At 40.9% G+C, this 21,909-nt stretch overlaps 2 protein-coding genes across 5 annotated transcripts; one reads left to right on the top strand and one right to left on the bottom strand.

The window, feature by feature from the left end:
• Nucleotides 1–2,319: 2,319 nt before the first annotated feature.
• Nucleotides 2,320–6,898, bottom strand: PTTG1 (PTTG1 regulator of sister chromatid separation, securin). Its single transcript, XM_086851990.1, has 6 exons — nt 6,526–6,898; nt 5,645–5,746; nt 5,178–5,356; nt 4,319–4,397; nt 3,432–3,581; nt 2,320–2,475 (listed from the first exon to the last, which is right to left on the bottom strand). Exons 2-6 carry the CDS (start codon nt 5,724–5,726, stop codon nt 2,396–2,398), a joined length of 570 nt encoding a protein of 189 aa, XP_086708116.1. The 5' UTR covers nt 5,727–5,746; nt 6,526–6,898; the 3' UTR covers nt 2,320–2,395.
• Nucleotides 6,766–18,174, top strand: SLU7 (spliceosome associated SLU7). Of its 4 annotated transcripts, none has more exons than XM_023936114.2 (16): nt 6,766–6,949; nt 7,370–7,562; nt 8,187–8,340; nt 8,599–8,679; nt 9,255–9,419; nt 9,561–9,626; nt 10,992–11,039; nt 11,502–11,633; nt 11,907–12,004; nt 13,398–13,465; nt 13,661–13,800; nt 14,568–14,729; nt 15,159–15,263; nt 15,450–15,524; nt 15,756–15,860; nt 16,835–18,174. In XM_023936114.2, exons 2-16 carry the CDS (start codon nt 7,399–7,401, stop codon nt 17,012–17,014), a joined length of 1,743 nt encoding a protein of 580 aa, XP_023791882.1. In that variant the 5' UTR covers nt 6,766–6,949; nt 7,370–7,398; the 3' UTR covers nt 17,015–18,174. The 4 variants fall into 4 exon arrangements, with proteins under 4 accessions (XP_023791882.1, XP_023791887.1, XP_086708115.1 ...); XM_023936115.2 differs by having other exon boundaries at nt 6,918–7,168; XM_023936119.2 differs by lacking the exon at nt 10,992–11,039 and having other exon boundaries at nt 6,861–6,949.
• The last annotated feature ends 3,735 nt before the right edge of the window (nt 18,175–21,909 follow it).

The following is a 21,909-nucleotide window of genomic DNA, read 5'->3' as shown; positions in this document are numbered from 1 at the left end:
GTCAAACCCCACACAAACCACAGTGCACCAAGAGACTTGCTCCCACAACTGCATCCTGGTCCCCATCTCCTTTCATGCTTCCTTCCTTGGGACAAGTCCTCGGCTTGCCTGCACCCTGCCCTTGAGACAAGCAGCGCTCCCTGAGATGAATGCAGCATTTCAACAGGTAAAAAATATTCCACTGCTGCCTTCTCAGCCAACTCAAGTGAAAAGAAAGTGATGCAAAGTAGCACCAGGCAGCACAGTACAATCTTTCTATCAAGCTTCATAAATGGCTTTGCTTTGAAGTCAAAAGTTAGAAAACAGGAAGGTTTCAAATGAGTTACTAAGTGAGTCACACCTGAGCAAGAGGGACAGCAAGCACCAACCCCTTCTACCGCAGACACCCAGCCACAGACATGGGGCCAGGCACCCAGAAACAGAGAGAGCGAGCCTGAGAGCAGAAAGCATCAGCAGGGCAGGAACAGAGAGGAAACGAGACTCCTCTTCTCCAGTCACAGCCCAAAGGAGGGAAGATTTTATTCATCCAGAGGACTGTCTGCTAGCCAGTATTCCTCCTCCTTGCAGCCCTAACCAGCAAGCCACCAGCTGATCCCCTCCCATCCCTACCCAAGCACACCAAGGCCTCCTGTGCAGCTCCACTCAGGAGCAGTTGAATATATGATAATCATATGATATATACATCAGGGACATACTCAATATATGCCCTTAAACAAACAATTCAGCTCTGAAGGAAAAGTACTGACCCAGAACAGTTTTCAGTGTGTGTGTTTGTATACACTCCAAGCTCTTTCCCTCTCCCCAGCCCCCCCTACACATCATAATCTCAATTTTGTACCTGAACTAATAGGAAGGGGAACCACTTCTACTGGAGCCCACAGTACTGCACTTAAAGTGTCTCTGTGATAGAGGGTCTTACAAGATGCTTTTACCCACTGGTTATATATTTGGGCTGAAATGCTGGAAGAAAGCCCAGTCTGAGCTACTGAAGAACATCTGAACTCCTCCAAAGGCTCCACCTTCCATATAGTTAATGGAAATAATCTGGCTAGTACAAAAAAAAAAAAAATCAAACCAAATTACCAAGAACTCCAGGAACCTTCCTCCAACTTCATTAACTGGGAGAGATTACCTCCCCTCTTAAAGGTAACAAAACACCCACTCTAATAAGCTGTGTGCACACTCCCTTGTCATCCTGGCATTCTCCATATTCTGACAGCAAGGAGACATTTATGGCCATTTTATAACTTTTTCTCCTCTAACTTAGTAGTTCATTTGAGCACAACAGGCCCACCATGCTTTAACCTTTTCCCAGACTGCAGTTAGAAGTAAATTTATCAAAAACACATTTCTTGCATGCTTTGCAGTTATATGCAAAAATAACTGGGATCTGACACATTTAGATCCCAACTAAATATATACTCTCTATATAACCTGTATATAAACCTCATTACAGACATGCTGGAGGAGTCAGTGCCCTGGTTTCTCAGAACACAGTATCACTCTAAGGGTACTTAGGAGGGCATTATTGCATTTCTACTACAGTATTGTGCTAGCACCAGTAAAACTGTAGTGAAACTCAAAGTTATGGGACTCATGGCTTTGCTAACCAGAGAGAGGCCAATTGCCTCCACACTTCTCACTTCTGTTCATTTTAAACAACAGAAGATAAAAAGTGCTTGGCTGATGGACCATTCCCTATAGTCACAGGGTAAAGGCACTCCGAATTCTTTAGTGCCCACTCTTATCCTCCATTTCCCACTAATGAGGTGATGAAGCCATCACAGCCACCTACACTGTGTATGAGGTACCAAAGGTAAGCACCAGCACAGGCACCAATTTCAGGCTCCAGGAGGAGAAGCTCTAACAAGGCTGTTGCTATGGGGACACCCACAGCCAGAACACTGCACACAGGATGGATTATTAAAGCAGTTAAGGTAATTGATTTTTTTTTTTAGTCACCTACCTGAAACAATACAAAACTCCCAATGCTCCTGTATCAGCACTTCATGGGCTGACACCAAGGAGGCTTGCAGCTCTGAGGCCACGAGTTTACATTTTCCAAAGAGAAGACAGTGAGTGTCTTGCAACTGGGAACTCTTAGAATCACCAAGAGCAAGAAATTCCATCCACAGCTGGAGTCTCATCACAGCTTTGTCCTAGAAGGTCTCAGGAATGTGCATTTCCCTTTAATCTCAGTCAGGAGTTGAAAGGTAAATGAGATGAGGAAAATAAAAGCTGGTCAGATAACCTCCTCCTCAAAGCTCTGTTTTACTACCAACATCTTGGGCTCACTGAGAAAGGACAAATACAATAGTCTATAGGTTAAACTAGCCTTTATTGAAATATAGAGCTATATGAAATTCAACCTCAAAAGAAACTTCAGAACACAACATTAAACATCATAATTTGGAGCTGGCATGTGAATGATCTCATCCAGCGTAGCAAGGAAGTCAGCAGTTGATTGTAGCAAGTCTGGAAGTTAGAAATAAATCAAATCAGTTTCTCAGACTCAGAATGCACATTAACATAAGCTAGCTCCCAGCAGCTCAGCATAACCCTCTTGAATAAGCAAGGGAAATATTGCTTCACTGTATAAGCCAATGCCACCTAACTGATCAGTTTGCAATGCATCACAAAAGATTGCTCAGATACTTTTCACTGGGTGGAGTTAATTTTCTTCACAGTTGCTGGTATGGGCTGTGTTCGGGATTTGTGCTGGAAGCAGTGTTGATAGTTCAGGGATGGTTTAGTTGTGTGAGCACTGCTCAGCAGTAGAGTCAAGGCCTTTTCTGCTCCTCACCCCATCAGCAAAGAGGAGGCTGGGAGTGCTCAAACATCTGGAAGGGAGCACAGCCAGAAGAGCTGACCCCAAGGGGCCCAGGGGATATCCCAGACCATATGGTGTCATGCTCAGCAGATAAAGCTGGGGGAAGAAGCAAGGAGGGACATTTGGAGTTAACGTCTTCCCAAGCCACCATTGCATGTGATGGAACCCTGCTGTTGTAAGGATGCTGAACACACCTACCTGCTGATGGGAACCAAATTAATTCCTTGTCTTACTTTTCTTAAATGCATTGCTTTTGCTTTAGTTATCAAAACTGCTTTCATCCCAAAGCATGAGTTTTTTCATATTTTCTCTTCTGATTTCTTCCCCAGCCCATAGCAGGGGAGCAAGTAAGCAGTTATGTGGTGCTTGGTTGCAGCTGTGTTAAGTCATAAGTCAGCAACACCACTCAGACAATTGCCTGAACTAGCAGTGTTGGCCAGGTACATTGGGCTTAACTACACAGCAGAAGCTGTTTGATACTGGTGCATTGCTCTGGCAATTTAGACAGCAACAGCAATCCACTGCTGTAGCCAACTGGCTTTTTGCTCTAACCACTGATAAGCATTGTGTGTACTGAAAATCATGCGAAGTTTCCACTTACTGGATTCCCATGAAATCTCTTCAATTTTCACAGGTGAAGGAACCGTGTTCACACATTTGTCATATGTCCTTTCAAATACCATGAGGGGAACACCACACAGGTTGATATTGCTTAGTTTGTGTTCTTCAGGAAGATCAAAACTCTCAAAGTCTGTTTAAGAAAGACTGTAAGTGTGCAGTAGCCTAGGAAGCTGCAAACTCTTCTACACTAAATGAAATGATCTTAAACAATACAGTCTCCTCTTACAGGGTATTTATTTGCAGTTACACATTTTAGTTGTCCATGAAATCCCATACACCAATCCTAGACTGCCTAATAGAACTGATAATGTAAAGCAGTTAGTAACTTCAGCAAGCAAAGCATGTATGTTTCATCAACACCACAGTCCTTGGCATGGTAGTTTTCACACACATCCACATGAAGAGGAAAGCTTTAAGGACACACTTTGAAGGACTGAGATAGAATATCTAAAATGGGCTGGCCTAAGAACAGCTTTAGAAGTTTCATCTTCAACTACTATATCCTATAGCAGTAGGAATCTCTTTGACTACAAATCATCTTGGCACATGCTCTTCTGTATTCCTTTGAATATTTGTCAACTGGTCACTATGTAATGAACTAAGAAGCTAATACATGGTGATTTGGAACTTGTTTCCTGTCACCACAACAAGAGACTCAGAAAAACACATCTGAGGCAAACCCAATACATTACCATGTCATTCCTGTTTAAGTATTTCAGAAGCAGCAAGCACCCTTATGTTTCAAAAAAGACTCAGGAGAAATGCAATGCTGGCTTGTGTGCCACAGTAGCTTGGACAAATTCTTAGAACAATGCCACCACACATGAAAGCCTTACTGTTAACTTTAATAATTCCAATAGTTCTTACCTTGAGGACCCAAAGGAAACATATTTTCTATTTCTGGCCAATCTTCTTCAGCCACTGTACGGCAGCTTTCTAATCCAGTCTTTTTGTTAGTCATAAAAAGAGGAAGTAACATTAATTGAGCTGCTGGAATATTTGTAGTAGCTTTCCTGTGCTGTTCAGATCTACAGACAAGCATACCTATCATACCCTTAGTCAGGTCTAAGTTCTAATGCCTTCAACACACAAATGAGATGAAGACGGGCAAGTGTTTCAGCTGAGTTTATGTAGTGCAGTACAGTATGCGGTGGCAAGAGATGACTGCACTAGAACAGGTAACTCTTGCTAGATATGGATATGACATTAACTCAGACTATTTTCTCTAGAACCAGCTATATAGGTGCCCTGATTTTAAGTAGGATAGAGTTATTTTTCTTCCTATCAAGTATCATGAACCCATGCTTTGGATACATAATGAAAACATCATTGATATACACACAGCACTTTCAGCTATTGCCAAGTAGTATTTACACAGTCCAGTCTTTCTCTGCTTCTCATAACCCCACCAGCAAGGAGGCTGGGGGTCCACAGCCAGGACAGCTGATCCAGCTGCCCAGAGGGACATACATGACATCTCAGCACAAAAAATTAGTGCGAAAGCAGGGCTACCACTGCTCTGGGACTAGCAAGGCATTAGTCAACTGGTGGCAAGGAATTGGTTTTGTTTTTCTTTCCCACATTCACCCTTCCACTTCTCTCCCCCATCCCACCAAGGAGGGAGTGAGGGAGCACCTGTGTGGGGCTTACTTATGTCACAGTTAAGCACAACAGCAGGAAAATGATGGATTTCCCCTCCTCCCCAGCATAAGTGTGTTGTACTTACTTTGTTCACAGTGCAAGGCTGATTTTTCTGTTTTATCCTATCCATCTTGCCCATGACTCGTTCTGTTTTATTTACATTTCCAAGAGCCTTTCTGACAGAATGAGATGTGACTGGAGAAGTACTGATAGCTTTTTTAGGAAGTGGAGTGTTAACTTGTGTTCTTTCAGCTAAGACTTTTGCTGGAATGAGGAGGGAAGAAAAAAGGAAACATCAACCCTAAAGCTTGCATAATTGCACATACTGGAAAACTAGCTGTCATAGAAATAACCATCTATAACTCATAAGCCACAGTTATGACAAAAGCACAGGGCTATTTTCAATTTTATACTAACTGATGAGCTTGGAAGAATTGGTTGGGTAAGTGGATTTATGAATAGAAAACTATTACCATTAAAAGCAGTGAATAACAAAATGTGATTTATGCCCATCATTTGATCCCTTACTGGCTCAGGGCAGCAAATACGCACAAGATCCTGAAGAGAGCTTCAGCTGACTCTTAGGAGCACCAAGTTCACCATTCTCCTGATCAACAAAGATCAGAGTTGCCATCTTCAGATTGATGAGACCACCTTGTAGAGTCCAAAGAGGAAAAAGGGAAAACACTTTTTGTCATTTATCTCATCACAACACACTTTTAAAGTAAGCTCCATTAATAAAAGAGCTATCACATAGTGGTCTCTCAAAGAGAACAAACCCCTACTACCCAGCATTATACAGTAGCTCAGCTAAAGACCCTCAGGTTTGAGGGCACTATTAGTGCTCCTGCATTGTGCTCAGCACTGTCATGACACAGGTGAGCAAGCAACAGCTCATTAAAGAGCTCTACAGGAAAATTCAGAATGTTTCTGAGCTAGCTAGCTTCTAGCTAGTGAGGCTAGAAAAGATCTCTAAATAATCGAGTCAGACTTAAACACTCCCATGCCAACCACACCATAGCTCTGAGTACCACATTAAATTTTTCCTTAACCACCTCCCGGAACAGTGACTCCATCACCTCCCTAGACAGCCCGTTCTAATGTCTAACCACCCCTTCTGTCAGAAATTGTTCCTAATGGCCAACTTAAATCCCCACCCCAGCACAGCTTGATGCCATTTCTTTGCATCCTGATGCTTGTTGCCTGAGAGAAAACACCGATCTCCACCTGGCCGCATCCTCCTTTCACCGGAGCGAGCGATCAGGCCTCTCCTAAACCTCCTCTTCTCCAGGGTAAGCAAGCTCCCAAACCCACCCAGCAGCAATCGCCCATCAGACCTGCGTTCCAAACCCCTTGCCGAAACCCCTTTTCTTTTATACAGCTTGAAGCACAAAGCAAGACTCGCACACCCTACCCCCAACCCCTCAGCTCACCTCAGAGACCAACAACACAGAAAAGGCTGGAGCAACAGAACACAAACCACTGTAAAGCACAGCAGAGTGCACCCAGAGCCAACGGCGCCACCTTTTAAACCGCCCCGGAGTCGCCCATAGGTTGCTTCGACTGACGCGCGGCAGCCGATTGGGTGACAGCTCCCCCCCCACGCGGCAGGCGATTGGCTGACAGCTCCCCCCGCGCGGCAGCCGATTAGCTGACAGCTCCGCTCTCGCGGCAGCCGATTGGCTGGCAGCTCCCCCCGCGCGGCAGCCGATTGGCTGGCAGCTTCGCTCGCCCGCCGCCGCACGCGGGCGCCAGGCCGGGTGGGCACGGGGAGGCGGCTCCGCCCAGGGGAGGTGGCTCCGCCCCGGATGTGAGCGTGGCCGCGGGGCATTGTGGGGCGGCGCTGCGGCCTCTCAGGTAAACAGAGCAGGGGGGACGGGGCACGGGGCAGGATTCGGGACAGTAGTCGGGACAGCAGTCGGGATTTGGCATCCGAGAGGGCGGCTGCTTTAGGCTCTGGGTCAGTGCCGGCGTCCCCCGGCCGGACCTGCGCCCGGGCCTGGCGCTGCTTCCCCACGGTCGTAATCTCGTGTCTCTTCCGGGGTACGCGCAGACAGGTCTTACGTTGACAATAAGGTAATTTTGGTTTCGGCAGTGGAGCTTATTTTCTAGGACAGAGGTATATTATATTATGCATATACATATGTATAATTATGCATTTTATATATATTTATAATGTATAGTAGGGAGTTCATTTCACCGAATGACATAAAATCACGTGGAAGAGCTCTAATGTCAGAGTGTATTGATTTGTAAGGCATTTATTTTCTCTTCCAGTTTTTTTTCTGCTAAGGAAAAAAGCCCAAATGGCCTCAGGTGCGGTATCAAACGCCCTTCCTGCAGCAGGGACAAATGATGTAAGCCTGGAGGAACCAAAGAAGATGACAAGGGAAGACTGGAGGAAAAAGAAAGAATTAGAAGAACAGAGAAAACTAGGAAATGCACCTGCTGAAGTGGATGAAGAAGGAAAGTACGTGTTACTAAAGCTGTGGTTATTCTAAAGCTGTTGAGAAAAAATATCTTTTCCTGTTGTGGTTATAGAGCAATCGTGAGGGAAACACATGGTTTTAGTGTGAGTTAGTGTAGAAGTAAATAGTTGAATTTTGTCTTTTAATATTCCGGTCATCAGATATTTTCTAAAAAATTGTTGGTTCAATGTTTATCTCCTGTCAGCTACTGACAGTTCTGCTAAAAAGTCCAATCCATGAAACTAGTAACATGTGGTATTTTAAAAGTGAGCAAAACATAATACAGGGGTCTTTCACTGTGTACCTCATCTGTTGCCTCCTTCTCTTGCTTTTATAGGGCTTGTTGCTTCTGAGAAATGTTGCTACTTTTTTTGTTCAGTAACATTGCAACAGAATAAGCCATTTGATTTGGAGTGAGGAGTTTAGGTCAATTAGGTGGCGACAAAATCTCAGAGTATGCGTTTATCAAACTGAAAATTTATTTTGCAGTGCATTGTACCAACTTCATTGTTTATTATCACTCCTAAAGCTATCACTTGAACTTTAATGTGAGGGTTGTTTGTTAGACTAAGTTGCTTTGGGTTTTCCCCCCATGCCATGTATTCATTGCACAACATCTTTTACAGAGATATCAACCCTCATATTCCTCAGTACATCTCTTCAGTACCATGGTACATAGATCCTTCTAAAAGACCTACACTAAAGCATCAGAGACCTCAGCCAGAGAAACAGAAACAGTATAACTCCTCTGGAGATTGGTACAAACGAGGAGTTCAGGAGGTATGCAGAATGTTTTTCTCATGAAACAAGAATTTGGGTTGATTACATGAGGATATTTCTGGTTATGTGGTTTTGAGGGGGCAGGATTTTTTGTTCAGTAGGCAAATCTTAGTGTCTGGTGACAGTCAAAACATGTGTTTGTCCTTTGGGAAGGGCAAGCATACTTGAGTGATGTTGAAATATGAACTTGTTATTTGGAGCACTTCTGTGGATGTGCCATAGTGTCCCCCAAATGCTGCCCATTGTGTTTCCTCTCAGCACGCTGTGGCCACAAGGTACCGCAAAGGAGCCTGTGAGAACTGCGGGGCACTGACACACAAAAAGAAAGACTGCATGGAGGTAAATTTCACTTTTGTCCATGTTTTAATTACTTTGAATATCATGGGAATTTTAATCTTTGTGAAAAATAGCTGGCTATAGATGAAATACTGGGTTTGGAAAACCTATTTTGAAAAATGTTACAAGTAGTGAGAGATGGCCTAGAAATTTCTAGAGGAATTATTATGTAGGAGAAGGGGGAAAGTGTTACAGTTCAGTGTGTCATCCATCAATTCTGTTTGTAATAAGATCTGACATAATAGGTGAAAATGTTATTTTCTTGTTAATTACATTAGCTCAGGTGCTGTTGTGTGTGTCTTTCTGCTTCATCTGAGGTAGAAGCTGCCCCCAGCTGTTTTAATTGCTTTCTTAATTGTAGAAAATATAAACAAGAATATATGGAGTATGAAGTCAGTTGTACTACATAAAAAGTATTGTTAACTACTAAATGCAAGAACTACTTGAATTTATTTGCAATCCACAGGCTTACAGCACTGAATTTAACTTGCTTTAGAGGAGCTCGATTGATATTATTTTTAAAGTGATATGCAAGTGAGCAATCTAATGGACTGATCTATCTTTTTTTTTCCTTTTAGAGACCCAGGAAAGTTGGAGCAAAATACACAGGCATGAATATTGCCCCAGATGAACATGTGCAGCCTCAGCTGATGTTTGATTACGATGGGAAGCGAGACCGGTGGAATGGTTATAACCCAGAGGAGCACATGAAAATTGTCGAGGAATATTCCAAGGTTGATTTGGTATGTGGTGCTGTGATTTACTGGGGAGAGAGTTTGTGTTTGGTGTGGCTGGGCTGGGAGGAGGGTCACTTGTAATGTGCTCTGTTGATATTAGATCTGGTGCTAAAAAGAAATATTTAAACAAATGCATGTACTTCACAGGCCAAGCGTACACTGAAAGCCCAGAAGCTTCAGGAGGAGTTGGCATCAGGGAAGCTGGAGCAAGTGGTAAGTAAACTTATTTAATCTATTTTTGCTTAGGCTGAATAAATATAAAACAGATTATTTCTGTTTTCTAACTGTTTTACTCTCTATACAGGGTCTGTTATTGGGTTTTATTACCTTCAGTAATTTAAAGGTTTTCCTAGCACCAGCATGTTATGTGTCTCACTCAAAAACTTGAAGCATCTTCTTTCAAAAGAGAATTGCTTTTGTGTTCCCTTTATGGGCAGAAATTCTGTGTGATTGTTATTGTTGCTGAAATTAATGACATGAAGTTTTAGGTCCGAAGTGCTTGTTTTCTATGTAGTAATTTTTTCATATACTGAAATGCTTTTCTCATATTTAAAGATGGGTACACAGTCTGACTAGTGCTGAGGTGATGACTGAGCACTGATTTAGTAATGTTTAAAATTAATTGGAATAGGAAAGTTTTCTTAAGGGGAAGCAAATTGATTTAAGATAAAGCCACTGTGTAGTGACTTACAAAAAGGGGAAAAAATAGAGACTGCTGCTGGTCAGAAGTAAGTTTTTTAAAGCCTCTTTGCAAAGGCTGTGCTGTCTCCTCATGTGTTGTCACTAGATGGCACAGTGAGCTCGATCTGCCATCCAGCCCAAACTACAGAGCTTTGACCCTCCCCAATAGAAGAGATTCATCCTCTTTTCATGCCCGTTTTATAAAGCAAACACTGTTGGCTTCTGTATACTTTCTGCTTATAAAATGGAACTGTAAGAAGAAAAGTGTGTTTGAAAGTTAAGAGCTGTCTCTGAGGGAGGGGACTTAGACTGATTTGCATAGTCACTGCTGGCCAGTTGCTGGTCTGTGTTCCAGGGCTCACCGCTGTTCCCGTCTTTACTGCTGCAAGTATTTTTCTGTTAAAGACTAAGCAGGTTGAAAAAATAAAATCTGGCTGTGTTTGTCAAACTTAAATTCTGCTTTCTGTTTCATGCTTAGTATTCCTGTAAATCCTGATGAAATTCTTGAATACATATCTCCTTAATTATTTTTAAGCTTTCAGAGTTGAAACTTGATTATATTTACATGGTATTAAATGTTGTAGTCTAAATCCTCAGTGTTCAAAGGCATAACAAGCTCTAAATAACAGCAACAGTTTTAGAATTTGCTGTTCTTGCAAACAATTGGAAATTTTGTTGGGCATACAGTGAAAAGTTCTCCAACATTGTCTGTCACAGAGACAGCTAAGAGCATTTCCCTGGAGTGTTGTGTAGCAGTATTTCTGCATTTGGGGCCACTGGTAAATTGTATTTTGTATCCAGCGTGAAGCTCTGCTTTGATTGTCCTTTGTATCCCTGTCATCTTGCCTTTTTCCACTACCTTGTCTTCTCTGCTGATGTGCTCTTTGTTTGCTGCAGAACTCCCCAAGACACCCGTGGGGAGAAGAGGAGTCAAATTCACAGACAGTAAGATGATTATCCACTGCATCACACCATGGGCAAAGAAAGACAGTGTAGCAAGGGTAGCACAAGGATTTGAGTGTTGTGTCCATGCCTACCTCTTATTTTGGGCAGAGGTTGCTGGATTTCATAAAGAGACTTTTTGTTTTAATTCCTCTGTGTTCTCAAACCTTAGAGATGTAAGCACGTATCTAGATTTTACTTGTGGTATATTTTGACCAAAATAACTGTACTTAATATCATCATAGTTATGTTTTGATAACTATTTCCATAGAAGGAAGTGAAAATTCTTTAGCTGCTGAAATGTTGAATGTTAGATTAGCCTGAGAGCACACTTAAGCCCAGGTAAACTGTGCCACCTTGTAACTACAGGGATTGCAGAATTTTAAGGAAACTACTAAAATCAGATTCTTGTATATGTCTCCAGAGTGAAGGACCTTTAGTTAGAAATTTTCCATTTTTCCTCAGGAAAGAGATCATAACAGTGAAGATGAAGATGAAGACAAATACGCAGATGACATTGATATGCCAGGGCAGAACTTCGACTCTAAAAGGCGCATCACAGTCCGAAATTTACGTATTCGGGAAGATATTGCTAAAGTGAGTAAAAAATTCTGTACAGATGTTCCTCTGTATTCTTGGGAGTTAATTTCAGCAAATTACATGTTCAGTTATCAGTGATTTTGTTTATGGGTCATGGGGTTTGGAAGTTAAGGTTTATTCTCAGTTCTGTTCCATGTTATGACTTCATCAAGGTCATCCTTTTGCATAGATAGAACTTTTTAAAACATCAAAACTGGACAATGCAGGAGTAACCTCTGTTCTTTTAAAATCATAAGCATTAAGTATCTTCTATGTTTCTTTTTTCCCTAGTACTTGAGGAATCTAGATCCAAACTCTGCTTACTATGATCCCAAAACAAGAGCAATGAGGGAGAACCCTTATGCCAACACAGGCAAAAATCCAGATGAGTAAGTTAAAATGAGGTCATGCTTGTATATTCAACAAAATTCTTAAAAATTATACTAATAGTTTTATTTTTTTACCTGTATGTTCTTTAGCTAATGAATCTCTAGTCAGTTACATATACACATATAAGTAAACCTGAAAAAAAAAAACTGTTTTATTTAGGAATACATTTTGATTTAGTATATAAAAGTACTATTTTTGTAATACTGACTGATCCTTAATCTTCGGGAATATGTGGACCACGGTTTAGTGTAATTATCTGTACAAGGGCTAGGACACTGCTGCATCTAGAGGTGATGCCTGTAAACAATAATTATATTTCTGTAAAGTATTTCAGTAACCAAATCTTAAACTTTATCCCTTGGTTCTGGAGACGGTGTTGTGTGTATGTGGTACCTAACAACATATTTGAATTAGGAGTAAGATCTCTTCCTGTATTAATGGATTCTGCATAGAAAAGGTATGAAAGTTTTGGCATTGTCTAGATCGTTTAATTAAAGCTGCCATAAGCTGGTTTTGGCTGCACAGTTAGCTATCTCCCTTAAACCCCAAGTCAGACACTTGACCTGTGTTGTCACAGAGCAGATAGGCTGTGAGTAAAACATGTATTCAGAGTACAGCAATGGGAGTCGCTTGCTGCCTAAAATAGAATGGCAGTACCTGAATGATAGCAAATAATGGTCTTTCCACCTCTCCTTGCCCCCCCAGTTAGGGTAACACCAGTCAATTCTTTTTTTAAGATGGAGATGCTTTTGCTTCTCTCTCGAGTCATAATTTGACCTTTTGAATCTAAGTTTCTGCCATAGCTTTGCAGACAGTAAATTTTTCAGTGGCTTTGGGAAGATGAACGAGTAGAGAATTGGATTGCTAGCATTATATGATCATCAGTGTGTGTTTAATGTACTGGCTGTGCATCTCTTCAAGGGCTGTGCATCTCTTCAAGGGCTGTGCACAAGTGTCTCAGCTTTACTAAGAGCACTAAAGCTGTCCCAAGCTTTCTTTAACTCTGCCAAATATGCTGTGTCTGGATTGAAGAGTCCGAAATCCAGAAGTGAGAATCACTGTGCTGGAATATCACAGGCTGTTTATGCGTATTTATTGTGTATCTAGGTCCAAGTTTAACTTTTAGTGCTTGGCATCTCAGACAGGACTTTGGGTCTGTGTCATGTGTCCCTGTGAACACAGACATCATGATTTTTGAGTGCCTGCCTAATGCTTTCATGGCTTTACAAGGAGCACAGGTTTTTGTTTCATATATCAAGTTGAATGCACCTTCGTCTCTATCTGTTCTTAACTCTTAGTGCACAAGAGAATTGTTACTTGCCTGTTGCACTTCTGTTTGTATTTAAGAGGAACTCACATTACAAATGCTGACAATTGTGTTCTTTTCTGCAGAGTTGGCTATGCAGGTGACAACTTCGTTCGCTACACAGGCGATACCATTTCAATGGCACAGACTCAGTGTAAGTGGGGTTTGGGTTTGGGGTTTTTTGAAGGAAATTGACTTAAAATGCTTAACAATGTTGCTTTCTTGCAAGAGAAATAAATTTTTATAGATTGAGGCCTTCTATCAAATTGCTTCAGAATTAAAAAAATTTAATTTGAATGTGTATGTCACTTTTAGACTAAGTATTGAGTGGAACCTTTTGTGTACACAGTGTTTGCCTGGGAGGCTTATGACAAAGGCTCTGAAGTTCATCTTCAAGCAGACCCTACAAAATTAGAGCTCCTTTACAAATCTTTCAAAGTGAAAAAAGAAGATTTCAAGGCACAGCAGAAAGAAAGCATCCTAGAGAAGGTAATAGGCATTTGGGTTTATTTAATAGGAATTCTGTTGAGTTTGAAGTGTGGGTCTTGGGGAACAAGTAAGATTACTAATTCTATGTGAGAGGGCATCAGCTGTCCTCAGCAGCTTAGACTTAAAATATTTTTGTCTTTATACACACTATCTTATCAATTGATGAATTTTATTATTTAGTATAGGGACCTTTGAAGGTCTGCTGGTATTTGTGTTGTTGGGTGCTCTTCCCTTAACTGTCAGAATTTCTCCCCTTAAGAAACCTGAATTTCTTTCTGAATCAAATTTTGGGTACAGTCTTCTAGATAAATACTTATTTTCTATTTTGCAGCTTGTTTCTTGGACAAATGAAAATGAACTAAATAATCTATTTAGATTCTAGCTATGTCAAGTTTGGAGGGGGGCAGGAAGTATTGCTCTGGTTGTACGCAAGCTGTTTGTCTTGGTCTCTAAAGTTTTTCTGCTTTGAATGAGGAATAACACTGTTCTCCAAACATAAAACAAAACAAAAACAAACAAAAAACCACAACAAGAAATGACACACACACCAAAACCCCCACAAAACTAAACACCAAAAGATACCACAGTGTCCATAAGAGATGATGTATTTCTGTCTTAACTCTTCAGTGAAGATTAAACTGTCTCTGTCCACTTTTGTGCCTTCTTAACAAGGTACCAAACGTGCTGTTTTTGAAATGTTTGCTTAACTATATAAAAGGTGTGCTTTTTTCCAAAGCTATTAAATGTCATTTCTATTTGCATTTTAGTATGGAGGACAAGAACATTTAGATGCCCCCCCAGCTGAATTGCTGCTAGCTCAAACAGAAGATTATGTAGAATATTCTAGGCATGGAACAGTCATCAAAGGACAGGAGAAAGCTATTGCCTGTTCTAAGTATGAAGAGGATGTGAAGATCAACAATCATACAGTAAGTCCTAGGTTGTGTTAAAATTTTCAAAAATTAAATGCCATCCCATTGGAGGTGTATTAGGATGCAGTACAATATAATTAATACAGCAAATACATTTCTCATGTCTCATGTGACACTTTCCCTTTTCTGCTAAGGAGAAACTTCAGGTAGTCATAGTTGTGATGTGAATTTTAAGAGTTGCCATGGCAATCTTAAACTAAAGGGGAAGTTACTCTATTCACCTTCCACTTTGGATGCAAGTCGACCGTGTCCTGTTGTGGTTCTCTTTTTCGATAGCGTACCTGTAAGGCTCATGTAAAATAGCAAAAGAATTTCTCTTAGCTTCCTTTTGGACTGTTTGAATAATTTACTTACCAGGATATCAGCTCAGGAGTAAATTTTAGCCTGCCTTTCACGGGAGTAACTGTGCGGTGTGTTCTCTTGCAGTGCATTTGGGGTTCATACTGGAAAGAAGGCAAGTGGGGTTACAAGTGCTGTCACTCCTTTGTCAAGTACTCCTACTGTACAGGAGAAGCTGGGAAAGAAATTGCTGTGAGTATTCTCTTATCTATTCATGTGGAAAGAGCTAAAAAGCATTTATATTCCTTAGTTAAGGTTTAAACAGGTTTGCTTTTTGGGCGAGGTCGACTTTTTAGCAATTAGTGGGATTTTTTCTTTGTCCTTCCCATTTCAGATGTGGTCAGTAACAGGGTATCCTTGCTCTTGTCTGTTGTATAGAATACAGAGGCAAGTTTAATGGAAGAGCAGCCTGAGGAGGAAGAACACATGACAAAACCCAAAACACTGATGGAGGTAGGATGTTTCCCTTTCTCGGTAAGACAGATACTTTTCAACATTTTAGCTACAAAATTCTGTAGAGTCATAATAAGCCTGAAAATTACTAGATTGTATTATTAGTACCTTAGTATCTCCATTGAAAACTAGGCTCTTAAATAGCATTAATAGAAGTTAGGATTTAGTGGTTTGGGCATTATTAATGTTGGCAAGTTGAATCTTCGTAGTAACTTGTTTCCCACCTTACAGATCCACCAAGAAAAACTGAAAGAGAAGAAAAAGAAGAAGCACAAGAAGAGCTCAAATTCTGACAGTGAGGGTGAAGAGAAAAAGAAGCAAGAAAAACTAAAAAAGGTGCACTATAATCTTCAGTGGCTTTGTGGAAAAAGGAACATGACATATTTTACAGCATCAGTTTTATGAAGCCTATAATGTAGTTCTTGGTGATACACCATGGAGTAATTTGATGCTAATTTTGACCTAAATCAAATTTAAAATGCTGTTAGATGTTCTAAAGTCCATTCCCTATTCCTCAGGCAAACCTTCAATAAATATTTAGTTTTGAAAGACTTAATTTAGATGACTTAGAACATTTCATGTCTAAGCATGTATTACACTTTATGGTGGGTTTAGGCAAAATCAGCACACACCTGTAGGTCCATAAAAGACATTGCAGAACACAGTGATTTGTGTATTGAAGAGAGATGGAGAGATCAAAGGCAGTATCAGATCTTAACTTAGCACTTTGTATCCCAGGCTTGGCCCAGTCTCATGGCTGATGTAATAAATCCATGCCCTGAGCCATCCACTGCCGAGCAGTGGTGTGTTCCCATGGGCACAGCAGCCTGCCTTGAGCTACTCTGAGAGGAAACCTATTAAAACCATGTTTAATTAAAGCAGGGTACAAATGGAAACTTCTTTTCCAGTAGCAACAGTAGCAGTTGGAGGAATGAGATAGCACAAAGCATTTAAAAATTAAAACCTCAAACATAATAACAAAAAATAACAAACAATTGATTTGTATTTGCTAGATCACAATTATATTTTATGTAAATCCTGTGAGTTTCTTACTTGGTTTTGACATTTGGAAAGAAATTATAGTGTCTTGTTTACTAAATAGCATTTTACCCTCATTTTATGTTAAGCACTAAAAAACTGAGCATTAAGTGAAATATGCTGTGGGTGGGCTAGACTGGTGTGCATCAGTTATCCCACCCTTGGCTTGCTCCTTGTCCATCATACAGAAATCTAAGACAAACCTTCATTGTTGGGGTTTTTTTGTTTAACTTTCACTGTACAATTTTTGTTTCCCTTTGCTCTCATTTCAGGCTCTAAATGCTGAAGAGGCTCGACTTCTCCACATCAAAGAAATCATGCAGTTAGATGAGAGGAAGAGACCATACAACAGCCAGTATGAAGCCAGGGAGCCAACAGAAGAGGAGATGGAGGCCTACAGAATGAAACGGCAGAGACCTGATGACCCCATGGCCTCTTTCCTTGGGCAGTAGTCACAGGGGGCTGCTCATGTATTATTCCAATGCATGAGGCTTTTCCCACAGTTGTGTACAGCTCTCTAGACACTTGATTCCTTTGCACATGTCTAAAATGGCAGAAATGGTAGAAACCTTTCTGTGCTCTGAAGAAACTTGTGAAAGCTTCTTTGAGCAGACATGAGCAGTCTAGTACTTACTGGAGTTTTGTAAATGTGTGTGTATACAAATACAGGAACGTATATGCACACACATATATATAAAATACGTACACCTACTCTGTAAATTCTTGAAGGAGAGAGAAGAGATCTGACTGAAATCCTAGGTTTATTTGGCCAGCTAATAAATACATGTATTTGGCCAACTATGCATAAAGTTGTGATACAGTAAAACTGACTAGTCAGAAGAAATGGTCAGCAGGTGTCAATATAGAACAAAACTTATTGACAAACATTGACACAACTACTACTAGAGCTTCTTGTAAAGCCTGTCTCATGGCTTTTAAAGAATACATAGTTTCTTGATCACTTTGCTGTAAATACTTTGGAAATGCAAAGATTTGTTGTTTTGTTCTGGTTAAATCAATATAAAGATCTTAAGTGCTGTCTAGCCTTTTAAATTAAATGGTTAGGAGAAGCTGACTGTAGAGTTTTTAAATTCCAATTGTTTCTTAAGATGTATTTCCACAGAATTTTCAACTGTAAAGATCTGAGTTCTTGGGTTTCCTTTTGATAGCAGTATCCTGTTACAGGGTGTGATACCAAGTGTCACACTGTAATCCTGTGTGGGAACATGAAGTAGCATATGCTTTGGTTTGGCAATATTAGTCCTTAAGCTGGGAGTTTTCCTCTTCTAACTAATTAAAAGTTGAAGAACTGGGTAATAAACTGTACAGCATGAATTTAGAGTTGGAAGGCTTGGACATTACTTCTGTTGAGGTTTAAACTGTCTTTCCAAGGAAAAGTTGCTCTTTTCCACAAATAATTACATACAGAATACATACCTGTAAGAGCTCTGTGTGTGATTTCACAGACACTTTGAGGACTGAATGTTTTGATTTGGCACTTGTAGCTAATGATGGCAATTCTGCACTGTTCTGCAATGTAGTTCTGTATTAATATGATAAGTGATATTCTCATTGGTGATCAAAATTTTTAGTAAAAAAACTTGAGTCAAAATCTTACTGTGTGTCAGGTCCTCTGCCAGACAGGAAAAGCAAACTTTCTGAATTAGCTGATTTGAACTATGAGGTGCTCTTCTCAGGGCTGTAGCACCTGAGGTTGTGCCAGCACACCCTGCAACTGCTGTTGGCTTGGTCAGTGCCAAGTTCAGTTTGAGGGAAGAGAAGAAGGGTTCCTTGAGCTATTTGTATAACTTCCTCAAAGCTGCAGTTTAGTCTAAAAAAAAAGTTAAGTCTGAAAAACTTTATATTCTTTAATTCTTTATAAAAATTTTATAAAAAACTTTAATTCTTTATAAAGGAGGTAATTCAGAAATAATACAGGAAACACAGAGGAAATTTCAAGACTAATTTTGTAAGCTGTGGAGTGACTGCATGGAAACTTAAATACATCAAGTCTCTACTGAATTTATGTGAAGTGATTGTTCAGGGATTAAAAGTCAGTCCTAAATTTAGAATACTAATACTGCAGTTCCAGGCAGATCTTGGCTTGCAAGGTTCACATCTCTCATGCTTCTACTGGTGCAAAATTTTAATTTTCCAGTTCCAATCTTATGAGAATTCCCTACAAACCCTTGACTGAAATAAGTTGGTTAACTGGAGATTCTTATCTTGCTCTGTAAGCAGTGTCTGTTCCCTGGAAAGCTCAGTTAATACTTCTGCCATGTGGTGTTTCTCAGCAAGGGCTGAACAGCCCCACACATCCAATGGATGCAGAACCAGAGCCAAGCTTAGAAGCACATGGATGTGAGCAGCTCTGGGATGTCTCAGTCCCTCCCTGCACTTCTTTGGCACCAGCTGCTCTCTTTCCCCCCCAGCAGATCCCAAACACCAGCACAGAGGAGACACCTCAGTCCCATGCATGTCCATGGTGAGCAGCATGGTCTGTGGAATTGCTTTGATGGTATTTCAGAGGTATCTCAGGGCAGTTTGGGAGGCTCAGAAGAGCCTCTTCTAACACACCAATTGAATTTCAGTTTATTTGTGGTACACTCTGGTCTCTCGGGCTTGAAAAATCTGTGACCATAACCTGAAGTGACCCTGCCAATGGCCACAGAGCTCGCCTGGGGCACAGTTATCTCACATGGGAAATCTGCTCTTGTCAATAGAGCAGGGAACTGGAAATAATCAACTTGCTCCCTTTTGCCCTTAACTTACTGCATGAAAGTGGGTACACAGCTATGAAGCTCCAAAAACATCCCAGGTTGGAGGGACAGGCCCTGATGCTTTTTATCTTTCATGCCCACACTCCATCTCATATTGAAGGAAGCTCAGCAGCATTCTCCTCTCTCTTCTCTCTCCTCTTCCCTGACATTGACTCAAAATTCACCCAATTCCTCTGTTAGCTCAATTCCTCTTTCAGCTCAATAAACCATCAGGAAACTAAATAAAACCTTGATCATCTTCTGCCAGATCAGCAAACTGAACCAGCTCAGCAGAGTTCAAATACTAGGGCTGCAACAAGGCTGGTGTGGTGCACAGGGGAGAGATGGGGTGAAGGCAATTTCTCCCCTTCCAGCAGCAACTCAGACTCATTTCCATTTAAATGGCTTGAGCAGATTCTGCTCTGAGGCCCAGGGATCACTGGTGATCTATAAGCCATATGAAATTAAGTTCAGCTGCTTTGAGAAAAAATTATTAAGCAGTGAAATTAATTAAAACCGCTTATCCAGGCTGGTACAGCCCCTTGAATCAGAAAGTGAAAAGCTCCCAGTGGTGTGAAGTTCTCTGAAGATTTTCCTATGGGTTCAAAGATCCCAAATACTGCTTGTGTAGTACTTAAATGTGCTCACAACATGGTTTCAGATGGAAAAACAAAATTTGGTTGGCTAAATATTTGTTTACTTTTTTAATGAGGTTTCCAGATATTAATTGATTGTTCCCACCTAAAGATCTACCCTTATATATTTTACCAGGGACAGGTCATGTAACCTTACTCAGTTGAAACTCCTAGTGAAGATTTACATGACTAAAAGAAGCCATGTCAATTTAAGGTAGTTTTTTGCAAGTGTGCTTTTCCCAGCACATAGTTGCTTCCTTCTGCTCCATGCTCCAGCCAAAATCCTGTTCCTTGCAACTGCTTATAGTGCTGAGAATTGGAAAACCAGCCCTGGAAGAAGCATGAGGAGAGGAAACTCCCTTAAGTTGCTTTGGCTGCACAACATTTTGTATTAAACCAGGAACTGAAGGAACATGGGGACCTGTCTTTGATCCATGGGAATCAGCATGATTTAGTATAATAGTAGTGACTTTGTTAACCTTTGTTAACATTTATTCTATAAAATATTTCAAATTAACTAGACAACAGCCAGTGTAAAAAAAAGTTGGCTATGTATTGTTATAAGGTCATGCAGAAAGATTAACTCTTGTAGGAATGATTGGATTCTAGTGGAAAAAATAATAAATATGTGTCAGTAATGACACTGCCTTAGTCCTCAATGCTGTATCTGTGAAGAGTGGGGCTGATGAGATCTCTCAGGGATATTATTTTGTCCATTAGGCTGCTGCTACTTGGATGGTTTTGATGGCTAAACCCCAGGATTTTTATTTTTTCCTGATAGCAGTGCTGCCACTGACCTATTTCTGCAGTGAGTAACTGCACAGACATCTGTATCCCAGCTGATGCCCAGGAATGAAAATAACCCTGAAAGGTAACAGCCCTCTGGCTGAAGGGAGTGCTTATGGGCAGCATTTGAACCCCTTTGGACTGCACTTTCCAATACCTGGTAAAAAAGGATGGGAAGGCAGAAGTGCTGGGAACAGCCAGGGGTTTGGCCAGCCCTGCCCACAGCTCCTCACTGGAATTTACTTTATCCTGCCTGATGGGGTTCATCCAGTAATGGTTTGGTGTATTTGGGGCTCTTTGAGAGAAGAGTCAGTCACAGCCATGAGAAATTTTTTTAATGTTGAGTTTCTCTGCTGTCCCTGCTGCCTGTACAGGTTTCTGTGGTGTTGGCACTGTCCACTGGCAGTGGAGGGGCAGTGGCAGAATGTGGGGTGCCAGTGAAAAGGAAGGCATCGCCCCTGCTTGTGTTGATCATTGATGTCTGCAGGTTTTATCCAGAATTGTAAGTTCCTGCTTTGGGGAGCTGCATGTGAGTGCAGGACACATCCCAGCACAGTGCAGATTAGGCAGCAAACCTGTAAAGGAGAATTAAGATGCTTTATACTAGCATTAAGATGCAAACTTTGCCCTATAATCCTAATTATTGCCTTTCTACTCTCAAGCAGTTTTGTGCAGTGACCGTGGCAGTGCTCAAAAATGAAAGTCATGCCGATGGCAGCCCTGACATGGTTACCAGGGCTGTAATGAGATTTTATGCATCTCTGAAAGCACCAGCTGTGAAAATTCAAGGCCTTCCTGAAAGCCTTAGCTTTCAGCTAAGAAATCCACCATGTATATCAATATTTCTGGGTGTGAAAAAAAGTTTGAAAACATGTCAATGTACTCTAAAAGTTTAGGTACCAAAGGACAAGTAAAAAGAACATTAGTTCTGTTGCTTTTAAAAAATCGCTTGTTTATTTCAACTCTTGGCAGAAATAATAAACTGTGTTTATTATTGTTACCATAAATTTGTCAGTTGCAAACCTAAGCAACTTTGTGATTTGTAAATATCCTGAGAACACTTTGGTTACTTCCTAGTGGTGATGAGTGGATGGTGGAGCATTCGTGGCTGGTACAGGGGTGAGGTTTTTGCCTTGGTTCTGTCATGTTCTCTGACACTAATGTATT

The sequence above is a fragment of the Cyanistes caeruleus genome, chromosome 15 (genome assembly GCF_971803275.1).
Source record: "Cyanistes caeruleus chromosome 15, bCyaCae1.hap1.1, whole genome shotgun sequence".
NCBI lineage: Eukaryota > Metazoa > Chordata > Aves > Passeriformes > Paridae > Cyanistes > Cyanistes caeruleus.
The sequence above is the reverse complement of the archived record's forward strand: the minus strand, read 5'-3'. Positions and strand labels throughout refer to the sequence as shown.